This window comes from Priapulus caudatus, unplaced genomic scaffold (genome assembly GCF_000485595.1).
Source record: "Priapulus caudatus unplaced genomic scaffold, Priapulus_caudatus-5.0.1 Scaffold52, whole genome shotgun sequence".
NCBI lineage: Eukaryota > Metazoa > Priapulida > Priapulimorpha > Priapulimorphida > Priapulidae > Priapulus > Priapulus caudatus.
In genome coordinates, this window is record NW_014577113.1 from 318,214 (window position 1) to 336,858 (window position 18,645).

Below are 18,645 nucleotides of genomic sequence, written 5' to 3' on the forward strand. Positions count from 1 at the left end.
TTGTGTAGCTGGGTCAGCATTCAATAAGTTTTTGAAATGATTCTCCCAAGCCGTGAGTCGGTCTTCACCTTCGATGAATATCGTGCTGCGATGAATTTCTTCCCAGAGAGTTTCTTGACAAGGTCCCAAGCAGTCTTGATGACAGACGCTGCTGCTGGGGTCTCGAATGAGCAAAGTATTTCATTGATGCGTTTGTCTTCATAACAATCAAATGCTTTGCGAAGGTTATACTGGGCTGAATGGACACTGTGTCGATGCACGAAGCGTAGCCTTGCGTGCGGAAACGACGGGTTCTGTGTCGACTGTTTTTGCAGGAGGCCGAGGTCTTGGAGGCAATAGTTCTGCACCGGTTTTGGTTGCAATATTAACGAACGACGAGTAGTTCTGATCAGCTGCAGGTAGATTTTCAAAACGTGACGAGATGGTATCACCAATTTTGTGGCTAGGGCTGGATCAAGTGTGAGTGATTGCCAGAACAGTTTCTTGGTGACCGGGGTCTTTGAGCGCCGCAGACTAAGTTTGATTTTTGCTGTTACGATGCGATGATCGCTTCCAATCGGGTTTGATGTTGAGAAAGCCTGGCAATCACTGATACTATTACGCCATCTTTTTCGATACATACAGAAGTTGATTTGGGATAATGCACCCGTGGGCGACCTGAATGTCCATAATTTATTCAACGATTTCTGGAAAGAGACATTCCTCACAGAGGGACAGACAAGATTGTGTTGTTCGATGAAGTCAAGGAGAAGGCCGTTGCGATTTGATGTATCATGCAATGAGAAACCTTTTTAAGATTTGAGCATTCATGTCATGATGAAATGTCTCCAATGATGACCATTGAGTGTAGCGGAATGTCTTCAACTGCGTTGCTTAGTTTTGAATAGAAGTCATTAACGACATCATCTGGCATGCTGTTGTGCGGTGAGTAACAAGCAAGTATTACTGTTTTGGGATTCCTTCTAAACGTGGCAGAGACGATACACCCATCTAACTTCTTAACTGAGAGAAGCAAAGGTAGCAGCTTCGAATCTATAGATATGCCAACCCCACGAATGGAGGCGCCACAGTCATTTTGAACGGCAGATGCAGTGAAGAGAGTTACCCGGCCAAGATCGCGAGCAACTATTTCCGGATCGGAGTCAGGATGTATAAAACGATGTTCTTGGATGCAGGTTACATGCAGATATAGAATAGTCATTCATGAGTTTGTTGAGCTCAGCTTGAGAAGATGCGGAGCGTAGAGTTCTACAGTTGAGTGTAGCCACTTTATAAGACTGGCTAGGTCTGGAGAGGCCAATCTTCTGTCGTTGACGATCGGAGCTCAGCCGCTCCGGAGAGTTTAGGGTTGGCTCGTCATTAGCTGCAGGAATAGCGTTACTTGACCGCGTGATTGGCCGATTAACAAGGGCTTTATAACCTTGGTGCTGTAATTGAACTTCATCATGCTCTTTCTATTGGCTGAGTACGTATGCGGCTCGCTGCGCCTGCATACGTTTACGGTTCTCCGCTAACTGGAGCGATGCACCTTGGCGTTGTCATAAATTATGATCCTCCGCGAAGCTGCGCTGTTCGCTTTGCCGAAACATCCGTTTGTCGATGATCGCCACAGGAACTACAACTACCCGTAAAGATAGAGGGATTTTTTATCGAGGTTAAACTCCTCTAGATCCGCCGTGTTCTCTCTATTGCAAAGCAATATTACCAGTGTCACCACGAGGAGTATGTGGCTATTTATACGCCACACACGGACGATCATTCACTATGGAGAGGCTAGTTGCAAATTGCAACTGCACTGAGTGCTAAGTGGCGCATCACATAGTGCTGGCCGGGTGTATGGGGACCAGTCGAGGACGCTACAAAAGGCCACCTCGGAAAGGTACTACCCCTCTACAAGAACCTTGACACCTTGAGAAAAGATTGCTCACATTGAATTATGGCGTACAACAACTATTTTTACTTTATATATAAATCTAAGGTATATATGTAATTGAGTACCTAGCAGTAACAATGTACCATATGGAATCAACCATCACGAAAAACCAAGAAAATACCAAAAATACCTTTTTATTCAATATCTGGTATTCTATCTATTTCTATCGATCTATATCTGATATGTCTATCTATTTATTTGGTATTTTAATCTAAATCCTATCAGGTTATATTCTCTTGAATAAGTGATCCCCCTCTCCCAAATGGTATCGCCCACGCCCTCGTGAGCACAGACAATTTTCGCCAGTAAAATGGCTGGTTTTCAGCCTCAACTTTTTCACCCCCTCCCCCCTAAGGCACAAAATATGATTATACGGCTATAATACGCGTTTTTACAGTTGCAAAAACACAGACCGGGCACGCACACGCGGGTCGCACGGGCGCGTGCGCGTGTATTATAGGCGTAAATTCACATTTTGTGCCTCGTGGGGTGAAAAAGTTTCGGCTGAAATAGGCTACAGGGCTGGCCGGCAAACTTTTCACCGTGCTATCGGTGCAGTGGGCGATACCATCCGCGAGAGGGGAGTAAGGAATAATTAAGTGATTGCTTTTATTCACTGTTAATATTAGGCCTACTGCCTGACACAGCAGATGAAAGGTCAGCATAAAGAACAGCCAACTGTTTATTATTATTATTATTATTATTATTATTATTATTATTATTATTAAATCTTTATTGCATGTAATTCAACTATAAATACACGTAGGAGACAGTCATGGAGGAGAAATCTGATAAATGCAACAGTGTTGAGCAGTTTATATAATAAAGTTTCTGAGTGAAACAGTACATTGTGTGATACATGTTACATCAAAGCTTTACATATTGTTACAGGACTGTGACATGAATCTACGTCAATGACAATATGAAACGACTATTGTGTACGTTAATCTGCTGTCGGCACTCATGTAAAACAACTATTTTTACTTTATATATGAATCTAAGGTATGTATAATGACTCTAAAAACCTAAAACTATTTGTCACACATTATCCTTGAAAAATTATTCACACTTTTGTGGGAACCAAGCACACGTACACACGTGCGACACGCACACACACATGTGCGACACGTACACACACGTGCGACACGTACACACACGTGCGACACGCACACACACATGTGCGACACTACACACGTGCGACACGCACACACACATGTGCGACACGTACACACACGTGCGACACGTACACACACGTGCGACACGCACACACACATGTGCGACACGTACACACACGTGCGACACGTACACACACGTACACACACGTGCGACACGTACACACGCACACACGTCCGACGCGCGCACACACGTGCGACACGCGCACACACGTGCGACACGCACACACACGTGCGACACGCACACACACGTGCGACACGCACACACACGTGCGACACGCACACACACACGTGCGACAGGCACACACACGTGCGACACACACACACACATGTGCGACACGCACACACACACACACACACACACGCGCACACGCACACACACACGCACACACACACACGCACACGCACACGCACACGCACACACACACACACACACACACACACACGTGCGACACGGATACACACGTACACACGCACACATGTACGACACGCACTCGCGCGACACACAAACGCGCGACACGCACTCGCGCGACACGCACACACGCACACACGCACACACGCGATACGCACACGCACTCGCGCGACACACACACACACGCGCGCGCGCGACACGCACACACACACACACACACACGCGCGCGACACGCACACACACACGCGCGCGACACGAACACACGCGCGACACGCACACACGCGCGACACGCATACACACACACACGCACGCGCGACACACACACACACACACGCACGCGCGACACGCACACACACACACACACACACACACACGCGCGCGCACGCGCGCGCGCGCGACACGCACACAGCGGCGATGTAGTATAGATGTGATGTGTATATATGGTTATAATACGCATGCATGCGTGTGAACGCGCGAAGGTGGATCCAGAGGAAGGATATAAGACCACACTATGGGCGTGAAAACAAGCCCAATCTTTTCCAGTATGTGGCAAAACCTCGCCTAAATCGAAATTATTCTATAAAATACTCTTGAATAGTAGGCAAGTGATAGTAATATAGAAAAATATATATTCAAAGGCTATTGAATTGACATTGGCCGCCCCTCAACCAGTATCTGCTTACTGTTCAAAGGATCACCCTCTAATGTTTGTGTGTGAATGACAGTGACAACAGTAGCAAATAAGGAATAATGAAAATCTATTTTCAATGTATTTAATAACATTTAAAATTTATTACGTTTATCAACGTACAGACAATATGGTCAGTTATTCTATAAACAGAATTTAATATATCTTTTGATTTGCATAAAAATCACAGTTTAGATTTCAGTTGTCCATCGTACAGGTTATCCGATAGTTAACAGTTTTTAATACTAATATAATTTTCAACAAAACATTTATATAATGTAACTAATATATATCGCATTAATATAACAATCGATTAATAACTTTGGAAGCTAGGTTTCATTATTTTAGTTATCTAAAGATATACATGGATATTCGTAAACGTGTAAATCCTATATAATCACATATCATATTATACACATTACATATAATAACGCGCAATATTTAATTTGTGATGTGTGATCTTCACCTGAACTTTAGCATCTAGCACACTGCAACAGTTTACTATATATATATTTATATATATTGAACGAAACGGTCCATTAAAGCATTAAACTATCTTCTTGAACTTCATATAAGTTTCCTTATTAATTACCCATATTTACACGTAATGCATGTTACATGTGAATAATAGTATGGGGAGTCAATCTAAATCTAAACGGACAACAAGCCTAATTTACTGTGTGCAACGCTCCATTTTACGTTTAAATTAATGGGAAATTGAGAGTGTGTGATGCCTTGAGTTCAACTACGATATAACTATTCCTTATGCCTTGCTGGATGTTGAGTTGTCTTCTTCATACAATGGATTGTCAATGCCTAGAGCACCAGGAGTTGCAGTGTCATCAGGTTTTGCCAGATCTAGCTTCTGTAAACGTAATTTAACGGGCATACATGAGACGATCTATTGCCCGAGAAACGAAAATGCTACAAGATGTACACAAATCAGAAACAAATAATATCATCGAATTTGATGATTCCAAACATGTTTTCGAATAGGAACGTTAACAAAACTGTACTATATTGATGAAAGATAAAAACCAGCAGATTTAGATAACATTTTTATGAAATAGTTTTGCTTATAGTTATGTAGAAACTTACTGCTTTGCTCCACTTCATCGTAGTCAAATTCTCCGTGTCAATATTTACTATATCGTCATTACCGAACTGTAAGAAAGACAACCCAAAACTGCCTCGTGAATCATCTAGACAGATAGTAGCCAAAGACATTTGCTAAAAGTAATGTGTGTTATGAATAATGCATAAATAAACTTAATTTCCGATATGGTACATTATACTAAACGAGATCAATTCCTGTTACGTACGGCGTTGCCAATAGCATAACAGTTATATGGTGTGCCAACCAATTTCTGTTTTTATTCAATAAAACAAATGGCATCGGTATATCCATAAAACATAACCACAATTAGAATCATAAGCATAGCATGCATGCATCTGTGCAATTACTGCCACCTCGCTGCCAAAACGGCACTTACATCTGTAAGACCATAGCCAGGATTCGACACTCCATCATCTACCAGGCCACTTGGCATCCTATCAAAGCATCATGACACAGCTCAAAGTCACAGACAAACACATACAAAACCCAAAGCTTTACCAGCAGTCTCCTGCACGACAGCAGAAGGAGGACACGCCCAGCAATGTTCACTTCAAACCATTCTAGATCAAAATTTCTGGATTTTTCTGCAATGATGGGCAGCCATGGTTCTGCTGTCGTTTAGCTCGACCCCAGTAAAGTTCAGTTTAGCAAATGAACGTACATCACACATCTGTGATTCCCCGAAGCCATCATAAACAGGGTTCAAGTCTACATGACCTAGGGCGGCCCGCGTCTTGGCTGTTGTTCTGTGTAGAGACAGTATGGAACACGTTATTGTTACGTAGATATGTGAGGACCTACCCAGCAAACTGCCATTACGCAAGCTTCCACACAAAAACAGTTAAATAGAATAGTAATACCATCAGCGGTTGGGAGGATTATTTATATTGGGGGAAAGGATGAAGTCAAATATGTAGTTTTTTTGGTGAACGGTTAGGTTCTATGACTCTATGAAAAAAGGGTTATAAATTCACCAGACCAACAGCCCCATAACAAGGTTCAAAATTGTGAACTTTGTGAATTAATGGGCTCATAACAGCGAATTTTTTCTCGCCCATTTTAAATACACAGAATAACTGAAGCTAGCAGTTTTTATATAACACAGCAAGTCGTAACACATTTCACACTATTTACAGCTAATGCTGCAAACTGGCAATCACAGCTTCACAATGAACCTATACGATGCTAGAAGAATAAAAGCCACAGATTTGGTTGCATATATACCTTCTCTGTTTCCGGCGGAAGAAGTAGTAGACGGCTGCTATGATAAGCAACAAGGCCAACAGTGATCCTGTGATGATGACGCCGACTAGCCAGTTGGTATCTGCGCATGAATTATCAGCAGCTAATTAATTAACATACCCTTTCCTTATGCTTTATGTAATTACAGCAACCCCTTGACATTCGCATGTTTCACTTTTGCAATTTTGATTATCAATGAATCAGTACTATGCAGCTTCATCATCATCGCCGTCGTCATCTTCAACATTATAATTTTGAGGTTAGTAGATTGATTTATAGATACGAAATAGGTATATAGTCAGTGTCCTTATGGTATTTAGTGAACCGTGGATGGTATTCACTAATCTGGCTACTCGGGGGGGGGGGTGGAGGGTTACAGACACGTATGCTATAACTCATAAACGTCAGGGGTTTACAGTACCCGACTCAAACTATTAACGAAAGTTTGGGGAAATGCCATGAGGTCTATAAGAGAAAAGTGAAAGAAAGAATTTAACAAACAGTTTTCTAATTATACTCATAAAAATTCATTCTATAAATAAATTCAATGAATTACTATAAATATCATTATTGTTAATAGCTGCACAGATCAAACTATTCACTAACGTTTTAGGAAAAATTGCATGAGGCACATAGGAGGAGTCGAAAAGAGAATCAGTTTTCATATTATCGATGGCTTAATGCTAACGACCAGCCAGCCATTAGTTGCCTATAAATTGTCTGAGTGACCTGTAGCTACAAACATAACAACTTATGGCATTTATAGAAATCTGGCAAATTTGTCAGGGAAGGCTTGTAGGTGGAAGGTGAATATACTAACATTCAGTTAAGACGCACTTTAAAAATGGTTTCATTTCAAGTTACGAGCTCGTAAGCATTTGCCCTAGGTTACAATCGAGTGTAAATTAGGATTGATTATAAGGTTGAACTGCTTAACACGTCACAAGCTTACGGTGTGTTGGTGCCCCAGTCGGATGAATTGCATGTTGACACCTGTTTCCACCAACTTCTGGTGGGCACCTGTAATTTTATATAACCTTTTTACAATACAGAATGGCTGATTAGATAGGTACAGATAACTATATAGAGACATATCTATACTATAACCTAAAACCTTGAGTCTAAACACACATTCATTGCAAACGCTCATTTTCTTTAGCAGGAAATGATTTTTTTTGCAATTTTGACTCAATACTCATAAATAAAAGGCAACTACTTAGACAGCTCGCTAATCATGCTTATTCTAAAACCCATTCTACCGTAGAACATCTTAAGTGGAATTTATATCGTACACAAGTGCTTGCATGTAAATTTTCTAATAAAATGTGATTAAGCTAGCGAAAAGATGTATACTGAATCACACAGTGATTAAATAGGAATGAAACTGAATGACAGGTGGCGTAACTTACGAGCAAATCGGACCGTGTCCGCTAACGGTGCAATTACCGCTGTTCTTGCAGAAATCGGCCATGCATTCTGTGAATACAACCAAAACATGACACGCGGCCAGAGATGGAACCTTACTCACATAAGTGCTTTATGTGCAGCTATGCTTTGGTGATTTCTGAACGATCTCTAAACAATTTCTAAACAATTTCCTTTAACACACTAGTGGATTACACACCCAATGTGCCCCTAGGCTAGATCATTGTATGCTATAGCCACGGTACACAGGAGGAGAGACAGCAAGCATCTGAATGCACACGTACCAGAGCAGAACATCTCATCCGAGGTATCAGTGAAGCAGTTTGTGTCATTGTTGCAGCGCTCGTCCAGAGGAATGCAGTGGTTGATCGAGTCTCGACAAAAGTAGTATCCATCGTCGCAGGTGTGATATGCTGCAGGACATGAACGGAGATCAAAGCGGGGTTAGACACATTTCCCACAGCATGCAGTATAGCCATTATAAAATTTGATAAACATATTCAAATCGACAGTATTAGTGGTAGTTGCGTTCAGTGTGCTAGTTCTGTACTATGTAATCATTGGAATACATAGCTAGTTCATTAGGTATTTATTATGGGTCACTGCCTTTCCCCATATGATTAAATTAGGCAGACCACACCAGGCAACCTTCTTACCACTTCTTGCCTTAATTAAGAATAAAGTTTACAAATGATTACCAATACAAGCATATTGATTATCAAATAATAACACGAACATATGTATTATAGCACACTATATATAAGTATATAATAATAATGGCCAAGTTCTCTATTTCACAAGTAAATAAAGGAAGATATGGTGCGAAACACTCAGGTGCGAACTCACGGCAGTATTGCAATTCATCCTCGCTATGCTTGCAATCTGGATTGCCATCACACTCATAGATGTAAGCGATGCATGTTCCGTCATTACACTGAAGGTAGTTGTCCTCGCAGTCTCCCTGTTGTAGTGGCTCTCCAGGATAGTCTGTCACCCACGGCGTTGTCTTCGCAGCTGTTGTGATGCATTAACAAGTAGTGATATTACTATCATGGGTTGACATAATTATGTAATCATCTCTAGTGGAAATGGTTGCGTGGGGAAGTCGTAACATTCGTTTGAAGGACCCGTGTAGGTACTCAGTCATCACAGTCACACTTCACCTTAAATATTCCATTAGTTTATTCCCAATCAATATTTCGTTTAGTCAATCCAGCCGTATGCATGGGCAAGTGTTCGACTAATGTCACAGAATATACAAGGCTGTATAGACCAGAGTTCTACCAAAGGTCACCCTAGCTTACCCTAGCTCTCAGCTGTTTATAATACTGAGAATTAAGACCTAGGCAATCAGAGGAACTTCTGAGAAATTCACAAGCATTAACTAAGGTACAAACCATGCTAACGTGAAATACTGGCGTTTTGCACACTGCTCCTGAAGTTAATCATAGTAAATGTTTAAACTGTGCTTTGTAACAGCGGCACATCACACAAAATTACGTATACTATAGCCTATATATACAAGAAAAATCGTACTGGTATTCTAGTGAGCAGAATCCTCACTCAACAAAATGCAATGATTTATGTGAACGACACTTACTGCCTGTCGGTATGGCTGTGTGGTTACAGTGAACTTCATCCGTGCCATCTGCACAATCAAGGTCGCCATCACACACCCATGTGTACGGTATGCACTCTCCGGAGACGACGCAGTGGAACTGATCGTACTTGCATGGCGACGGAGGCTCGGTGACGCCTCCTGGTGGGGACAAGTTGAAACACACCATGAGAAGAATGCTCACACATATAGGAGGAATTATGGGAAATACAATTCGACTTAAAAATTAAACCAATGTGAACTAAAAAGCAGAACGCAAACACTGCATTATAGTCACCTAGCTGCTATCATTTACACTGCTGGCAAGCACTTGCCAAGATACTACCCAGTCGAAAACCAAAGAGAATAACTCTTGTAATGTAACGTTGCTAGAATAATTATTTATGAATTGTAGTAAACCAATCAACTTCACGTCAGCAATAGCCGAGTTAATATTGATTACAATGTCAGAAATACTACCTGGTTCCAGACAGGGTTCCGAGAATATTATATCATCGAGAGCTATGATGGTTCTGTCGCCATCTCCTCGCGTTGCCTCGAACACGACAAAGTAATCACTGTTGTGGCCAATCACGATGTGAGCATACTGCCACTCGTTGCCTTGGTTACCAGTTGCTTTCCACATCAGCGCCCTCTGTCCATTCTTGTCTTCTGTGTAAACCTGTAGTGGCAAATTCACGTTTTTTAAGTAGTTGATGGATTGGATTTGAGTTGATACCAAGTGTCTGTTTTCAAGTGACAAGAAGACAAGAGCATTCTTTGCCAATATCTTTTCTTCACCATACAGAAATGAAGATTTCTGAAAGGGTACTTAGGAGCTTACATTGAGAGTGCCCAGGCCATCTGAGCCGTACATGTGGTACCAGAACTTGAGGGTGCATTCTAACGTGCTCTGCGGGAAGGATGGGGTGAGTAGTTGCGCGATGTCTCCTGGCCAATGCTTGGGACTGTTGATGTACAGGAACTTTCCTATAACAAAAGGAAGCAATGAAACCAAAATGCGATCATTACCCTGGTGAATAAACAGGGATAGCTTCAAGGCAATATAATACATGTATGTCTGTTTGTCTGTTCTCAATGCAAATCAATATGGAGCAATCTAGAAATGTCCAAGGACGCTCAGTAGGGGTAACTTTCGATGCTGAATGTCATGGGCACATTGCATTTGACCTCCGAGGTCATCTGACGTCGCAGGGCAAAATGAAGCAAAAAAATTGTGAAAAATTGACCGTACATGTCCCTGCAGCAGCATTATATAAACGGGCACCTACAGCAGCATTAAATAAACGTGGCCCCTACAGCAACATTGTCCAAAGATTCAGCTTGCACTGACTTGCTTTGCTGTTACTAAACGTACAGTAGTAGATAGATAGATAGATAGATAGATAGATAGATAGATAGATAGATCGATCGATATATTTTTTTGGTTATTTTTCTTTCAACCAAGTGGTCACCAACTGAGTGCTTTATTTCCCGGGCAACGCCGGATTTCCTGCTAGTCCATAATAAAAAGCTACCTTTGAGAGCAAATTACATCTAGAACTAGACAGAGTGCACTCACGGAGAGTGCATAACTCCGGACGCCAGCGACATACGCCATACGACTCACGAACACAGGAATAACCCACGATATACGCCAGCATACTGACATGTACATGCTGGCTTGCTGCTCGCTCGCTCGTAGCTGCTGCTCGCTCACATGTACACGCTCGCTGGCTCGCTGGCTGACGCGCTAATATCGATCGCGCGAACACACGAACACACGCACACGAGACCGAAAACATAACCTCCTCCAACTCCGTTGGGCGGAGGTAATAACTTACTACCTTTATTTTACTCTTATTTACAGTTATCTACAATTCTCGAGGGAAACGTGTTAAAAGTAAATCTTTTATGAGCACGTGTCCATTTTATAGTGGTCAATTCAGTGTTTACTACCACTCAAGAGAAACATCGAGCCTCATTTATAGAGATGGTACCATTCTTTAGAGGTGTCCCCAAACACAGGTTTGACTGTATACGATTTTAAACATAGAGTAAATTAACCAACCAATCACCTTTCATCATGGCATTGACAATTCAGTTATAGTGGGCATAAATTACAAATTGTGTATGGGTGAACTTACGTAACCGGATGTACGCAAGTTATCATACCACAGCGTATTACTGTGCAACTTTAATTTAACCACTTTAGATCTAAGGTAACTGATAATCCTTACCTATATCATTATGTACATGATGAATATCTTAATAATCTAGATTATCATCCAAATCTAGATTATCTGATCATGCTTATATATGTCAAAAATTCTACATTTATATGTGTTTGACAGAGACTACAAGTTGGCTTGACATAAGTACCAGTGCCACCACGGGTGTGATCACGTGCAGGTCCACTGTCAGGCAGCGGAGACTTGGTTTCTGCTTCCCACTTAAAATTGGCACCATCCATGTTTTTGTAGTTGCATTCCTTCTCCCAGTGGTCCGCATCAAAATCGCAGTTTCCTTGTCTCCATGCTGTGATTTTAATATCATGTTACACTTGTTATATACAAAAAACATAAAAATGCACGATGGGCAAGAGTAAATATAATATATGATATAAGGATAATCCTTAAGGATTAATTCCTTAATTGGTTGTTGATCTGTTGCATATTGAAGACACATTTTTCCATTAGTTTGTGACGAGTAGCATATTTCCAAAGTTTGAACAGGAGGCATGAGAGAGAAGGGAAACAGCCAAAGAGAATGGCAATTGGCCTTTCTTTCTTAACATTACAGAACTGCATAGCGTCACTCTACATATCGAAACCTCAGGCTGAACAAAAGAAGGCCATTCCATTTTTACTCTACGTGGGCATACCAGCATAACCAGATGTGTGCAGAGAGGCAGACCTAGGTTGGGTTCTCACATAGTCACAATCGATTCTTAGATAAGGTAACATCACTCTTAGAGTGAGGAGACCTGATACTCACGGCAGTTCTTCTCATCAGACTGGTCAGAACAGTTGATCTCCTCATTGCAGACCTCATAGTCCTCGATACATTGGCTTCCATCCTCACAGGGGAACTGATCAGGATAGCACTCCTTGCCTGGGTCATCTGTAATAGCACGCAAATACTTAAAATTCAGTGGGAATCAACACAACAACAACATTTAACAACATTAATAATAATAATAACAACAACAATCAACAACAACAATGACAATAAAAACAACAAAGACATCATCAACAACAACAACCTTAGCAACAACAAGAATCAACAATTATCAAAAGTGATATAGGGTACTTGAATGGCCACCTAGCTCATACCTACATTGTCCTTGGCCAGACTTCTCTATGTCGGAAAAGGCCAGAGTATATCAACTACGTAGTTCAACTCACACTAACCAACTATATATAAAACGGCTTTTAAAATGCCCTTATGATAGTATCTATAGAATACTGTATAAGCTGTATATTTTGCAGTGGTTTAATTTTCGCGAATTTCGCGAACGCGTCGCCGACCGCAAAAATAACAACACGCAAATAATCCATACCGAATAATTCATAATTCACCGACCGCGAAATTAACCAATCGCGAAATTGTCCGTCAAGTCTGAATTCGCGAAAATATCTGTACCTGAAAAATACGGCTTATACAGTATGAGGTATTAAACTTGTCTGGGAGGATGTTTCATACTATACGCACGTACGCATGCACTTACGCACGCATGCACACACCCACACGTGTCTACCATACATACCAGGAATACAATAACAATAAATAACACAAGTTCAAGTTCAAGTAAATAATAATTAATCAAATAAAGATAAATAATAATGATTTAATAATAAATAATAATAAATAAAACGAGTAATTAATGAATTAAATAACATTAAACTATCATGTTATTCCTCAGCCTACATGTATAGCATAACATTACATTCATGATAAGACATAGGTACCCAGTTTGCAGTTTTCGAACGTGATGTCATCAAGGGCGATGTCTCCAGTGTAGCTCTCACCGCGTATCGCCTCAAACACGATCGCGAACTCTCGCTGGGCTCCGATCGTCGCCTCGCCTGCATGCCACTTGTCAGTCTTGTTGCCTGATTCCTCCCAGATCTTCTCATAGGATAGGCCACCTCCAGTCTGAAGAACAGCAGTGTATACATCGTCACGAGCTCCAACCAGATTTCATTTGACGCATATACAGAACCACGTATTACAAAATGAGCCAATTACCACATATGGCCCATTTTCCTGTTTCGAAAAGTTAGTTGCTTCCAAAAAAATTTAAATAGGCACAATGAACGTGGGTTTTCATGGCAAATTTTAGCAGTCAGGATATTTCCAGATCAGCTAAATCTCGCACGACTCGAATACATTTTGCAGTGGTATAGTTTTGATCCTACGAAAAAATATAGACATAGATAGAATCAGCAGTAGAGTTAGACAGATTAACAATTGTGTTACCTGTGATGAAATATAGATCTGTTTGGTACTTTCGTTAATCATTCTTTGGGACGTGGATGACTACTAGCAGACAGGGGCTTGTAATTAGCCATATAAAATAGCTGTACATTAACAGTAAATAATTTAACAGTAACATAAATTAGGTGCAACAAAAAACAAAAAATTAAACCGACACACACAAAATAGTCTTTCGCGGTATCCTCTCCTCCCCCTTTTCAATCACTGACCTTGATGAGCACACGGAGGTCGCGGATCGTCTTGCCGTACATGTGGTAGAAGAACTTGATCGTGCACGCGCTGCTCGAGCCGCCGTAGTTCGCCGAGTGCAGGCGCGCCTTCTCGCCGTCGACATACGCGCCCGACGTCTCGATGTAGACGTAGTAGCCGTCGGCGCTGCCGAGCGTGTGGTCTACGCTCGGGCCGGTGCTTGAGCTGCCTGTCGAGCCCTTCTTGCGCAGCCACCTCATCTCGTAGTCAGCAGCGTTGTACCAGCCGCACTGACTGTTCTCAAAGTCGCAGTCCGTACCTACAGCGCACGCGAGAGGAGACAGCATGAACGAAACAGCGGCTACTGTCACATCTGTGTTAACTACCACTGAGTTAATTCTCGGGCACGGGCACCTGTCAATAAGGTACACTAACTTTTTTCTTTGAATTCTAACTTAACTGCCTATATTCGTTCTAACATGAAACACTTTGCCTAATTCGTGCTCGAGAAATCTTTGTCCACGCGATTCACACTTGGCAAGCACATATTCGTACCGCACATTTCCTCGTCGGAGTTGTCGCCGCAATCGTCAACAAAGTTGCAGCGTTGTGCCGCGGAGTAGCAGAGCGTGTTGTTGCACGTGTACTTGTCTGCTCCGCATGCGCCGGGGGTCGTGCTAGCCGCCGTCGTGCCCCCTGGTAGCGGATTATCAGACACCACGCACTCCGGGGTCATCGAGAGGTCGTCGAGCGCGATGTCGCTGTGGTAGGACAGACCGACGGCGCCCTCTATGACGACCTCAAAGTCGGCATCGCTGTTCGGGTCGCTCGCCTCGAGCTCGGCGCGATGCCAGAAGTCGCCCTGCTCGCCAACGATGCTCAGCAGCACGAGAGCGCCCCCTGGTGCGTACGACGTGCGGCGGTAGACGACGATGCTGCCGGTCGTCGCTCCGTACATGTGGTACCAGAAGCGCAGCATGCAGCGGCTGCTGGTGCCGCGGATGACGCTGCTCGAGATCTGCGCGCGGTCGCCCGCGTCGTGCATCGTGGACGACTCGACGTAGATGAAGTGACCTGAGAAGATTTCAAACATCACAGCTTCGACAATGCCAGCTCTCAACCGAGTATTCGCCACGCAAAGATTGCTGGACCCCCCGCCTCCCACATGTGGTATTAAGATTCTAACTGAAGATATTAGCCTTTCACTGGCTTGGTGCCGTGTTGGCTTGTTTCATTAGGTGAAGGGTTGGGTTAAAAGCGTTAGATAAGTTTCGACATTATTTAACACAGCTAAAAAAGAAGCGAAACATTAGAATACCACGATAAATCTAGGATATAGTTTTAAGGTAAAAAAACATTCAGCTTGTTTAATCCTCGCTGTATATCCCCTGCAAGAACACATCAAGGAATACATTACGGATTAGGTACCTCGATTAGTGCGCATAGTATGGTCTGAAGAAGGTCCGGTCCCTGTACTTGGAGTTCCTCCTGATGTCAGTACCCAGTCAAGTTCATCCACGTAATCGTTAGGCTCTTGATGCCAAAAGTGGCTGCACATGTCCTCCTGCACAGTGATGATGGGAGGGATAACTGCACGTGAATGTTTGTGGCCACACGGTTTACACTGCGATTGGCTGCACAATGCATACCTACATGTTGTGTGCTAATTGGTGGTGCGACACACGTCATATGATTGGCCATGCCATACAAAGTTCCAAGATGTCATGTCATGATTGGTCATGGTATGAGTTATACTTGTGCAGCATATGCTAAACGACCACTCACAAACATACCAACCACTCTGCCATAGACAGTACACTATATAGCATAGTATAATATGCACAGTGCACTTCAACCCACTGTTTGTGTAACGTACGTCAGAACTAGCATGTAGCAACAATAAAGAATTAAAATGACAAAACTATTTATTGTAATTACACAAATGCCTTATTACTTATTATGTGTGAGCAACCAACCGACCAACCACATATTTCCAACCAACTACTATGACCTTAATTTTCCCTTTAAACAGCTGTCAGAATACACATAAAGAAATTAGCATGAAACGAGAACACGGAAACATGATAACACTACCATGGTGCAGGGAATGCACTAGCAACTATCACAGCACAAGGCATGGACGATTAACTATCACGGTGCAGGACATAGACTATCAACTACCATGATGCAGGGCATAGACTATCAACTACCATGATGCAGGGCATGGACTATCAACTACCATGATGCAGGGCATAGACTATCAACTACCATGATGCAGGACATGGACTATCAACTACCACGATTGCAGAGGGAGCGAGAGAGAGAGAGAGAGAGAGAGACAGAGAGACCGAGAGAGAGAGACAGAGAGACAGAGAGAGAGACAGAGAGAGAGACAGAGAGAGAGAGAGAGAGAGAGAGAGAGAGAGAGAGAGAGAGAGAGAGAGAGAGAGAGAGAGAGAGAGAGGAGAGAGAAGGAGAGAGAGAGGAGAGAGAGAGAGAGGAGAGAGAGAGAGAGAGAAGTGGAGAGAGAGACGAGAGAGAGAGGAGAGATGGATGAGCGAGAGAGAGAGAGAGAGAGAGAAAATCAGGTTAGTCATAGTAAATGCCTTGTTTAGTTACTATTTACATTTTTATGATTTTATGTAGTTTAAATAGGGGCCACCTGATGGAAACTCGAGCACTATCCCCGGCTAAACCTTCTTAATAGTATATCTTCTATGGCGTGGTCATATGCGACATTCTTTAGCAAGAACGCCATACCACAGGTGCCTCTATGAATTTATATGCAGGTAGGCAATACAACATTAGCCGTCGCTAGCGGCGTGGACTGTTGATGGTCGTAAATAGCACCTCTGCCTAAAGAGCAAATTATAGTGCCCAGCTGTCGCCATTACTATTGAGAGGTGACACCGGAAACACTGTATCACTGCAGTATTAGTCAGCGAAGACACGAGAACACAAACAGCAGCAGGACTTCACTAGAATTTCGGCCATTCATTTATAGCATTTTAACAAAAACTGACCCATCAAGAAACTTGAACAAAAAGAAAAAAAAATGGCTCCCCGCCCCCCTGAGAACGCCTCTGCGTAGTTTCAATGCAATGAAAGGTCACTAAGATGTTAAGCCGACGATCCAATTACCGATTTATTTAGAAAACTATTAATACACGCGCACACTATGCTGATTGCAGCTGAGTTGGAGCTGCTGCCCCTGCCGTCTTTACTGTGCGGGTCATGGCCCTATTAGCAGCGGCTTGTGCAGCATTCCCAGGAACACGCCGTGCCGGTTTCTCCAGTGTATTGGCTATGTAGCAGAAATGCCACACCAATTAATTTATATTAATAGCAACTACTCAGTTTTTATTGAAAGAACTCTAGCGAGGTTGTATGAAACTCCAATTACCAAGCACAGGGTCAGTTACATGTAGAAACGCCGTACGTCATATATCGATAAGAACTTGTTATCATCAGAGTGGACAAGTGTGATATGCCTCATCCACTACTCTAATGACGATACACAGTGACACACACGGCGTGACCACGCGCCACGCACTCCACAACGCCCGCACGTACAGCACGTGCGCACCACCCGCACGCACCGCACAGCACGCACGAGGAGGCGACGCACGAAGTCCGCACGCACACAACACACACACACACACGCGCGTTTGTTTGTGTCTATAAAACATCTATTAGCATGTTGGCTATACAAAATCATTGCACATTAAAATAATCACATTAAGTATATACACATGGCTACGCTTATACGGATTAAGCATTGACATTTATCTTTAATATATAGTGAGGAACATGAATCTTCTTATGATTACCTAATGTATTTTTCTGGTAAAGATTGGTGCGGCATATTCCTTCATGTCTTTTAAACTCGAAAAGCAACTTGAACGCAGATCATGCCAAACTGAGCATCTCACCTATTTAACAGATCTGCACGCAGCAGTTATGCTAACACAGGGGATGTGCCACTCGGCAGTTTATCTAACACAGGGGAGTGCACTCAACAGTTTATCATGCTGGTCAGGCATCAGCACGGCAATCCTGCGTGCCGTTTGGCCATGGTAACGGCAAGCAGCGCTGCAGCGAGCTTGGAAGTGGCTACATGTGATACCACCATCTCGCAGCTCAACATTGCGGCGCGCGCCATCCGTATCGGCTCGGCTGCGCCAGGGGTCAGCTAGCTGTGTTCTGTACACGAAGCTTACTGTTCAGCCGTAGAGATAACCAGCCTGCAAGAATAATGTACAGCACACACATACCACATATATATATATGTATAATATATATATATATCTATATATATATATATAATGTATATATATAATATATATATATATATATATATATATATATAT

The 18,645-nt window shown here is 42.6% G+C and overlaps 2 protein-coding genes across 3 annotated transcripts in view; both read right to left on the bottom strand.

Annotated features, from left to right (window-relative positions):
- Positions 1–4,292: 4,292 nt before the first annotated feature.
- Positions 4,293–15,835, bottom strand: LOC106820922 (MAM and LDL-receptor class A domain-containing protein 1-like). Of its 2 annotated transcripts, none has more exons than XM_014825524.1 (17): positions 15,704–15,835; positions 14,831–15,349; positions 14,296–14,594; positions 13,558–13,744; positions 12,584–12,709; positions 11,969–12,124; positions 10,431–10,576; positions 10,067–10,268; positions 9,590–9,748; positions 8,836–9,003; positions 8,274–8,402; positions 7,974–8,040; positions 7,517–7,584; positions 6,547–6,646; positions 5,699–5,756; positions 5,304–5,369; positions 4,293–5,070 (listed from the first exon to the last, which is right to left on the bottom strand). In XM_014825524.1, the coding sequence occupies exons 1-17, from the start codon at positions 15,831–15,833 to the stop codon at positions 4,969–4,971; spliced, it is 2,682 nt and encodes an 893-aa protein (XP_014681010.1). In that variant the 5' UTR covers positions 15,834–15,835; the 3' UTR covers positions 4,293–4,968. The 2 variants fall into 2 exon arrangements, with proteins under 2 accessions (XP_014681010.1, XP_014681009.1); XM_014825523.1 differs by lacking the exon at positions 5,699–5,756 and adding an exon at positions 5,984–6,068.
- Positions 15,836–18,463: 2,628 nt separating this feature from the next.
- LOC106820902 (MAM and LDL-receptor class A domain-containing protein 2-like) overlaps positions 18,464–18,645 on the bottom strand; it is a 43,934-nt gene continuing 43,752 nt past the window's right edge. Inside the window, exon 48 of the mRNA XM_014825502.1 lies at positions 18,464–18,519. Within this exon, the coding sequence (XP_014680988.1) occupies positions 18,464–18,519 (56 nt within the window). The remainder of the gene's footprint in view (positions 18,520–18,645) is intronic.

Excerpts from the sequence above, each read along its gene's own strand:
- LOC106820922 (XM_014825523.1), bottom strand. The coding sequence starts at position 15,833 with ATGTGCAGCCACTTTTGGCATCAAGAGCCTAACGATTACGTGGATGAA. Across the intron at positions 13,745-14,295 it reads ACCTCCGTGTGCTCATCAAG|ACTGGAGGTGGCCTATCCTA; the intron begins GTCAGTGATTGA and ends GCTGTTCTTCAG. Across the intron at positions 6,647-7,516 it reads GACTGGGGCACCAACACACC|ATACCAACTGGCTAGTCGGC; the intron begins GTAAGCTTGTGA and ends ATTCATGCGCAG.